Source organism: Electrona antarctica (assembly GCF_951216825.1).
Source record: "Electrona antarctica genome assembly, chromosome: 1".
Lineage (NCBI taxonomy): Eukaryota > Metazoa > Chordata > Actinopteri > Myctophiformes > Myctophidae > Electrona > Electrona antarctica.
The window spans coordinates 25,317,761-25,327,760 of NC_136806.1; the positions used below are offsets into that span (position 1 = coordinate 25,317,761).

The 10,000-nt window shown below is 43.7% G+C and overlaps 1 protein-coding gene across 2 annotated transcripts in view; it reads left to right on the forward strand.

The window, feature by feature from the left end:
• The window catches only part of dock2 (dedicator of cytokinesis 2), a 178,585-nt gene that overhangs the window by 29,639 nt on the left and 138,946 nt on the right, over positions 1-10,000 (forward strand). For both annotated transcript variants that reach the window (XM_079502580.1, XM_079502579.1), the window contains 5 exons: positions 1,088-1,338; positions 1,727-1,825; positions 2,055-2,127; positions 2,512-2,615; positions 7,559-7,754. In XM_079502580.1, coding sequence (XP_079358706.1) covers positions 1,088-1,338; positions 1,727-1,825; positions 2,055-2,127; positions 2,512-2,615; positions 7,559-7,754 — 723 coding nt within the window. The remainder of the gene's footprint in view (positions 1-1,087; positions 1,339-1,726; positions 1,826-2,054; positions 2,128-2,511; positions 2,616-7,558; positions 7,755-10,000) is intronic.

Below are 10,000 nucleotides of genomic sequence, written 5' to 3' on the forward strand. Positions count from 1 at the left end.
AGTCTTGGCTTGGTCTACTTTTCTGCCATTACCATAAACTCACTGAGCCGTTCTCTCTATCTTTCCCTGCAATTCCTCCCCTCTATTTCTCAGATCATAGGTCTGTAGGTTAGCGTATGAAAGCTTAGCTGCATGACATAGTCCAGATAACGGCTGAGTAAATCCCTGCATGTAATAACAACACTCACACTTTCACATTTCCCTTCCCTCTGCAGGTTGTTGTTATGATGGCTTTAGTTGGTAACATATTCCAGGAGCAGACCAATACCTATTGTCAATATGATTCACACTATACTGTAATTCTGTGTTTCTCTTTTTGTGCTCCCCGAAAGTGAAACGGGTGTTTTATATGCATCTATTAAAGCTGAGGAACAACTTTTAACTTTCTCATTTTATCCCATGTTGGTCGTTGGAAATTTCCCCATATGTATGTGGTCCCTGTCACTGCTACTCCCACCGCTAGCACCACGCCCGGCCCAGCCGGAGGCACCGCTGCTGGGTATTGACCTGGCCTGGTTGTCTCTACACCAGTGGTTCTTTCCATTGGTGTGGAAAGAACTGGTTCATACTTGAACTGAGGACCCCCAAGCCTGACAAGCACTTGAAATACAGGAGTTGAGGCATTGAATTTTGTTTAATTCGGATAAATATTGTGAAAATATCAGATCTACAAGCTCACAACGCCTTACATCGCTTGAAGATAGTTTTTATAATATAGATTGTTGATTACTTTTGATGCAGTAATGGTCTTTTATTTTTATTTGTTTTGGTATTAAAAAGGTCCTTAAATTGTTACTTCACTGTCATCTGGGGACCACCCCAAAATCATGTCGGGGGTCCCGACCCACAGGTTGAGAACCCGTGCTAGTCTACACCACCCTGACACCGGTGGATTGGATTTATAGTTTTAATCTAGTCTTTCCTCTTCTCCTCAGGTCTGTGGGTGACCATGAAGGCCCTTGTGGGGGACATACTAGATTAGTTTAACCTAGTCTTTCCTCTTCTCCTCAGGTCTGTGGGTGACCATGAAGGCCCTTGTGGGGGACATACTAGATTAGTTTAACCTAGTCTTTCCTCTTCTCCTCAGGTCTGTGGGTGACCATGAAGGCCCTTGTGGGGGACATAGTCCAGATCCGTAAGGAGTATCCCCACCTGGTGGACCGCAGCACGGTGGTCGCGCGCAAGCTGGGCTTCCCCGAGATCATCATGCCGGGCGATGTCCGCAACGACATCTACCTCACACTACAGGGCGGCGACTTCGACAAATACAACAAGACCACACAGAAGAATGTGGAGGTGATAGTGTGGGTGTGCGACGAGGATGGCAAAGTCGTGCCGGTAAGTGGGTAGCAGTGAGCAGTTACGCGGATGTCTGTTGTTGAGAAAAGTGTGTAGGATTTATGTGGAAATGTGTGTTTGTGTGTTCGTCTAGGTCGTGGCACATAGAGAGAAAACAAAAGTGAAAGTATGTGTACTGTACGTGTCCGTGTGTGCATATGTGCGCCCTTGTGTGTGTGTGTGTGGGAGATTGAGGTCATGTGGGACAGTCAGCCAAGCTTGTCACATATCGAGCACTCCCTCATACTGTAGTGGGCGCACGCATTGGCTCTGCACTAGTGAGAAAATCCATCACTTTCTCATGCGCGCACGGCCGCACACACACAAACACACACACACACACACACGCACATAAATGTATTGCTTCTCTCTCTCTTGCTCACTTTAGAACTCCATTTGTCTGGGAGCCGGGGATAAAGGCTTGAATGAGTACAGATCTGTCATCTACTATCAAATCAAACAGCCCCGCTGGATGGAGACATTCAAGGTGTGCATCAGAAATATTTACTTGTTTACTGTTTGTGCTTTTTAACTCTCTAATCTATCTGGCACTTGTCAGATAGTACAGATGCAGTTGTAGAATTAAAAAAATAAAGACCTACAAGGTCACAATGTTGCGATGCAATACATTGCCACCTTGTAGATCTGCTGTTTTTGCTCTTTGTCATACAACAAGTATAATACAGTATAATACTTAAGCGGTACATGTCTTCCAGGTGGCGATCCCTCTGGAAGACATGCAGAGAATCCACTTGCGGTTCATGTTCAGACACCGTTCCTCCCAAGAGTGTGAGTATAGAAATCTCTCTCTCTCTCTCTCTCTCTCTCTCTCTCTCTCTCTCTCTCTCTCTCCTTCCATCAAAACACTCACCTCCTCTCTTTTCAAGCCCCAGAGTACAATACCCCCACTGTGAAAGGATGGGATGATTGGAAGCAATTTGGAAAATGACCAACACATCATTACACACCCTTGATGATGTTCTCCTGATTATGTATTTTTCAAACATGTTTTCCTCGTGCACATCCCAACCCAACAACCTCCTCTCATCTCTTCTTCCTTCCTCATCAATAAGTTCTTGTCCTCTGCCTCCCACCCTATCTCTCTAATCTCCCTTCTTCACCCTTCTCCCACTTTCATCTATCTGTTTTCACATATGCCTTTTCTTTCTACAGCCAAGGATAAGAGTGAAAAGAACTTTGCCATGGCCTTTGTGCGTCTGATGAAGGAGGACGGGACGGTTCTAGCTGATGGACTTCACGACCTTGTGGTCTTCAAGGTCAGTAAGGATGGACAGACCAGGATGTAAACAGAAATTATACTTTAAACTGATTTGGAATGGATTCTAGACAATTAGTTAAGCTAACTATGGATCGACTCGGCTCCGGTTCGCTGAAGATCTGATTTATGTGACAGCTGAACTAGAACTTTAATCACTGAAAATCCAACGCCATCGAGAGGCGAAGTAATATAATAATGCAAAGCTAATTACCCAGCAAGACCACCATTGACATTGATACAGTGGCAATGGGCTTCTGGGTTAGGCACTCATTGAGGAAAGTCTGAATAGTGAAACAGGTGCAGCCCATTTAGGTCAATCTTTACACTCTCTGAGCAAAATTAACTGGGTATTTTACCGTGTAATAATAACTGTAGAGTTGTTTTTAAATGTCTTTGTGGGTGGCATGAACTCTCAAAGTCCATTCCATATTCCACAGAATTCCACTTGTGCCTGTAGTTTATACCTTAATATTAGCACAAATTCCTAGTGTTACAAATCATATGTCTAGGGGTAAAATGAGTAGGTAACATAAGAAGGGGGAGCAGGAAACAATGATCAAATACGAAGTTTTATTATAATAGTATAATAATAATAAAACGTAATCAAAGATATAAATACAATAACGGCTCAATCAAACAAAAGAAAATACAATAAAGAAACAACGCCTTTCCGAAGGGCGTTCGGAACTCAAGGGTTAAACAATAAGGTAGTTTTCACAGTTAGCAGTTATGCATAGTAGCGGGTCAGAGGAAGATCATAGCGATGTTCCCCCCGGCGAGCTGTCAGACACAGACTGACTATGTAGAGAACAGTGCACTCATGGCCATCGAGTGCACGTGACCGGCAGCCAATCAGGAAGTCAGGCGTTGATCAGACGCCTGGCTAGAGCCGGCCCCTCGTTGATGTTACTACAAGGCAAACACAGTCAATCCAACCTGAAGTGGAACAGAACACATATATAATAGAAGGCGCTCTATTCCACTATATGGTTCATAACAAGTCTACTAGATGTATATATATATATATATAAGAGATATCACAGATAGGTCTATACATATCCTTCTACCCTAATAGACAGGGGGTACACAAGCACATGGCCGTTTATCCGTGCTCCTTCTCCTACCAAACCACACTGTTAGCACACATCTCTCCATGCAAAAAGAAATCTGCACGCTCCCAGAATCCAGCTGCATTGCATCCACGTCATATTTACTGTACAAATATTACTTTTGTCAGACACACTGTTATTGTGCAACATTTCGCTGTGATGCAAATTACATCACAACTTTCTCATTCCCCGGCACCTCCCCTTTTCACTGCACACACACATACACACACGCACGTGCGCACACACGTACACAGGCCACAGCAGCATGGTACAGCACAGTATACTGTACTGTACAGTATGGTAAGGCACAGCACAGTACAGTATGGAACAGTACAGTAGCGTACAGTATGGGACAGTATTGTACAGTACCGTATAGTACAGTATGGCACAGTTCAGTATGATACAGTACGGTCCAGTATGCTACAATACAATACGGTACAGTACAGTACAGTACAGTACAGTACAGTACAGTACAGTACAGTATGGAACAGTACAGTCGCATACAGTACAGTACGGTACAGTATGGTACATTATTGTACAGTAGAGTATTGTACAGTCCTGTATAGTACAGTATGGCACAGTTCAGTATGATACAGTACGGTCCAGTATGCTACAATACGGTACAGTACAGTACAGTACAGTACAGTACAGTACAGTACAGTACAGTACAGTACAGTATGGAACAGTACAGTCGCGTACAGTACAGTACGGTACAGTATGGTACATTATTGTACAGTAGAGTATTGTACAGTCCTGTATGCCACAGGTCCACAGCTACAATACGGTACAGTACAGTACAGTACACTACAGTACACTACAGTGCAGTAAGAGAGCAGAACAGAGGAGTACAGCACAGTGGAGTACAGTACAGTACAGTACAGTACAGTACAGTACAGTACAGTACAGTACAGTACAGCGGAGCACAGTACAGTACAGTACAGTACAGTACAGTGGAGTACAGTACAGTACAGTACAGTACAGTACAGTACAGTACAGTACAGTACAGTACAGTACAGTACAGTACAGTACAGTACAACTACCCTGCCTGTTGTCACCTATAACTCTATGGTTGTATGTTGAGTAGATCTGAAGGAACTACCCTGCCTGTTGTCACCTATAACTCTATGGTTGTATGTTGAGTAGATCTGAAGGAACTACCCTGCCTGTTGTCGCCTATAACTCTATAGTTGTATGTTGAGTAGATCTGAAGGCAACTACCCTGCCTGTTGTCACCTATAACTCTATGGTTGTATGTTCAGTAGATCTGAAGGAACTACCCTGCCTGTTGTCACCTATAACTCTATGGTTGTATGTTCAGTAGATCTGAAGGCAACTACCCTGCCTGTTGTTGCCTATAACTCTATGGTTGTATGTTGAGTAGATCTGAAGGCAACTACCCTGCCTGTTGTCACCTATAACTCTATGGTTGTATGTTGAGTAGATCTGAAGGAAACTACCCTGCCTGTTGTCACCTATAACTCTATGGTTGTATGTTGAGTAGATCTGAAGGCAACTACCCTGCCTGTTGTTGCCTATAACTCTATGGTTGTATGTTGAGTAGATCTGAAGGCAACTACCCTGCCTGTTGTCACCTATAACTCTATGGTTGTATGTTGAGTAGATCTGAAGGCAACTACCCTGCCTGTTGTCACCTATAACTCTATTGTTGAGTAGATCTGAAGGCAACTACCCTGCCTGTTGTCACCTATAACTCTATGGTTGTATGTTGAGTAGATCTGAAGGAACTACCCTGCCTGTTGTCGCCTATAACTCTATAGTTGTATGTTGAGTAGATCTGAAGGCAACTACCCTGCCTGTTGTCACCTATAACTCTATGGTTGTATGTTCAGTAGATCTGAAGGAACTACCCTGCCTGTTGTCACCTATAACTCTATGGTTGTATGTTCAGTAGATCTGAAGGCAACTACCCTGCCTGTTGTCGCCTATAACTCTATGGTTGTATGTTGAGTAGATCTGAAGGCAACTACCCTGCCTGTTGTCACCTATAACTCTATGGTTGTATGTTGAGTAGATCTGAAGGCAACTACCCTGCCTGTTGTCACCTATAACTCTATGGTTGTATGTTGAGTAGATCTGAAGGCAACTACCCTGCCTGTTGTCACCTATAACTCTATTGTTGAGTAGATCTGAAGGCAACTACCCTGCCTGTTGTCACCTATAACTCTATGGTTGTATGTTCAGTAGATCTGAAGGAACTACCCTGCCTGTTGTCACCTATAACTCTATGGTTGTATGTTCAGTAGATCTGAAGGAACTACCCTGCCTGTTGTCACCTATAACTCTATGGTTGTATGTTCAGTAGATCTGAAGGAACTACCCTGCCTGTTGTCACCTATAACTCTATGGTTGTATGTTGAGTAGATCTGAAGGCAACTACCCTGCCTGTTGTTGCCTATAACTCTATTGTTGAGTAAATCTGAAGGCAACTATACTATGTTTAAGTTTAAAACAAGAACGTTTGTAATGCACCGCACAGCCGTCATCTTGAATTAGATTCAGAACAGGCTGGCAGCACTGTATTGTCTCTATAATGGTAATCATCTGCATGTGGAGGAACATTGAGCTTTGGGAATCATACAGGTGAATGAAATCACGATTCATGATAATTCATAGGGGCTTTCTGATACATTAACATTATGTTTTTGTAATTAAAGTAATTAAAGGACCACTTCACCACTTTTCAACCTCTCTTCATATAATTGGTGCTCACTAATGTTCATGATAAAATACCACTATATTTTTCTACTCCGTCTGTGTCTCATAGGAGGGATGTGGGCATTAGTGGTATTTTATCATGAACATTAGTGAGGACCAATTATATGAAGAGATGTTGAAAAATAATAAAGTGGTCCTTTAAGATTTAACTTGGATCGACTTGTATCATTTAGTTCCCCCCCAATTGTTTTACCATCAAGTTATATGTCCATTATGACCACAGATATGCTAGAAAAGCGTGAACAAACTTTTTTCCCCTTTCATTTCAGCAGGTATTATGCGACTTTGAGGATGTCTGTCCAATTCTAACCCCTGTATAACAGAGAGCTATATGTAAAATGGCAATTGATGGGAGGTTATTGCCACCTAGGCGGGAGGAGTGAAGCCAAATGGATTTCTTGCTAAATGACCCAAGGCTCAGATTGAATCCTCCTATTGACTAAATGCCAAAGGCAATAAAGATTAATTACTGGTGATTCACTCTCAGTCTGAACAGGCGAGCCCCTTGTGCCCTCTTTCTCGATTACCTCTCGTTATCCCTGAGTCCCTCTTGATCTCTGCTTTTCTTCGTGGACTCCCTTTCTCAGTCATTTTCCACCCCCTCAATTCATTATTTCTTATTGGTATAGTCCGTGAATAGATAGGTCAGTGCTGGAAGTCTTAAAAGAAAATGTTTGATATGTGAGCAGAATTAAGAATTCAGTGCATGATCACACAGAATTTACTGATTATCCACAAGATAAACAGTAGGAGAAAATATGAATTCTTCTGTTTGTCCTCTCGGTCATCTTTCTCAAAGCTAAAAATGGAACAGGTTAGATCAAAGTTTGCAGTCAAATAAACAACTCCATAATGCAGCCTGACAGTGAGTGCATTGCGGGTTCGAGTCCCGATCCTGATGAACTTTGCTGTATGTCACTCCCCGTCTCTCTCCCCTCGTTTCCTGTCTGTCTCCACTTTCCACTATATAAAGGCAAAAAGCCCCCAAAATATCTTACTCCAAATGGGTTAAGTCACAATTAAAATTTTGTATATTTCAACTGAACTATATCTGTCGGCTGAAACGCCTCTGAAACATCTCATCCACCTTCTCCAGGGTGACAGTAAGCGAATGGAGGATGTGAACTGCTACCTGTCGCTGCCATCCACCCGCAACCACCACGGTGACGCCCCCAAGGGCTCGACACTGAGCCGTGCAGCCAGCAGCGTCGGCGGGGGAGGCCTGTCTGTCAGCTCCCGAGACAGCTTCACCATCTCCACGTTGGTCTGCTCCACCAAGCTCACTCAGAATGGTAGGTTGGGTGAATGGTGCGTGTGTGTGTGTGTGTGTGTGTGTGTGTGTGTGTGTGTGTGTGTGTGTGTGTGTGTGTGTGTGTGTGTGTGTGTGTGTGTGTGTGTGTGTGTGCGTGTGCGTGTGTGCGTGCGCGTCATCATGCACACTTTGTTTCTGGGCTGGACATAGTTAATTTGATTTCATGGTGCACTGGAGCAGTGGTTCTCGAACCCCCAAATTAATATCTATATCAGCCCCATCTGATTATATTTTGTGCCACGGACCACCATACACGATTTGATACTAGAGTGATATACATTTGAGCTTCAAGAGTAGCAATTATTGATTTTTTTCGATCAGATTCAAGCCCTTAGGCAGCACTAATCTACTACAAACGACCTCATCCTCACCAGTACACTTTGCAAAATAACATTATATCCATTCTATATGTATGGTGATACTGTTGACATTTATGCGAGATTGGAGGGGGTAAAGGAAGTCACTCAGGTGCTACAGGACCAGTCACTCAAATATCTTCATGACATGCGACATCTGAGCATCTGGCCTGTAGTCACTGAGAGCACTGGGGCATCCCTTATTTGGCAGGAAGTAAATGCAGGAGGTGTTTCAGAGTTTGGGACCCTCTGGGGAGAGAAGAGGGGCTGGAATGGATCTGCTAACTGCCCAGCGCACGCCTTATGCACCATTGGAATGGTGTTATCCGCAGTGGTGGGAGAAGCACTCAAATTCTTTACTTAAGTAAAAGTATCAATACTGCAATGTAGAAATACTCTGTTACAAGTAAAGGTAGAGGTATATAAAATACCATGCCCCTATCCCTCTGAATGAAAATAAAATAGAAGTACCCTCCCCAAGTGATTAAAGAAAAATGAATCACCCTCCCCTTAAAAATACCATGACATTTACCTCAGTAAAACTAAAACCCTGCATTTTGGCACAGCTATTCATATTAATTACCTGTGCTTGCTGTGGTCCTGCTGTCACTTCTCTCATTGTAGGGTGTCTAGCATGTCTACTCCTACTTAAGTACAGTACTTAAATGTAAATTTACTTAATTACTTTCCACCACTGGTTATCCGGACCCGTGGCCTTGTTTTTCACATTATTTGGAATGAGGAAATAAATTCACTTTGATTGGACTTGACTCCCTGTGCGTAAAGTATTTACTACTTGGGTTTCCTATCCTTGTGGAGAGATTGTAAACTCAGGAAATGCAGAGATGCCAGTGGTAGAGAACTAGACTAATTAGGGAGGTATTTTGAGATAAGACACGGTAAGAATCAAAGGTATTAGGGTTAGTTGGGTACATACAGTGTTGAATCATAACAATGCAAATTCACAAAAAAGACAACAAACAGGCAACAAGCAGAACAACAATGAGTGTTTGTATGATGTGTGCACGCAGGAAAGAGAGTTGAGGTTGTTTATTAAGTCACCATTTGTCCTATGCACACATGAACACACGCACGCACGCACGCACGCACGCACGCACGCACGCACGCACGCACGCACGCACGCACGCACGCACGCACGCACCATGTGTGTGACAGTGAGGAGTGGCTGACGCAGGTGCAATGTAACATCTGTTACAGAGGAAGTCATTATAATGAACGTTGCCCCGGAGTATTAATCACACTTTCGCTCGCACGCACGCACGCACGCACGCACGCACGCACGCACGCACGCACGCACGCACGCACGCACGCACGCACGCACGCACGCACGCACGCACGCACGCACGCACGCTGTCTCTCTCTCTTTTACTTATTCTCTCTTTGTTACAGTCGTATGCAGTGAGTGTCGAGCTAAAAATGCTTTTTACAAATGCATGTTCACACCTGTACAAGCATACACAGATATACACAAAGCATATGTGCTCACAGTCACACACACACACACACACACACACACACACACACACACACACACACACACACACACACACACACACACACACCGGATGACTGATGGCCTGTGGGCCACCTTGGGGCCGCCCAGCACATGTGCAGTTTTGCTTGTTGAGGGAGACATGATTGGACGGGGAGAGAGCAGTGAGCGCAGTGCAGGCAGCACTACAGAGACCTAGCAATCTGTCCTGTGTCATCCTGCAGTAGAATTAATGTCCATAGGGTTGTCTCACAAGCCAAGAGCACACTGGCTACCAGCAACATGTATCACCAACTGATTGATTTAATTGCTGTACATAATTTGTATTGCAACACAGTATCAAATATGCTAATATAT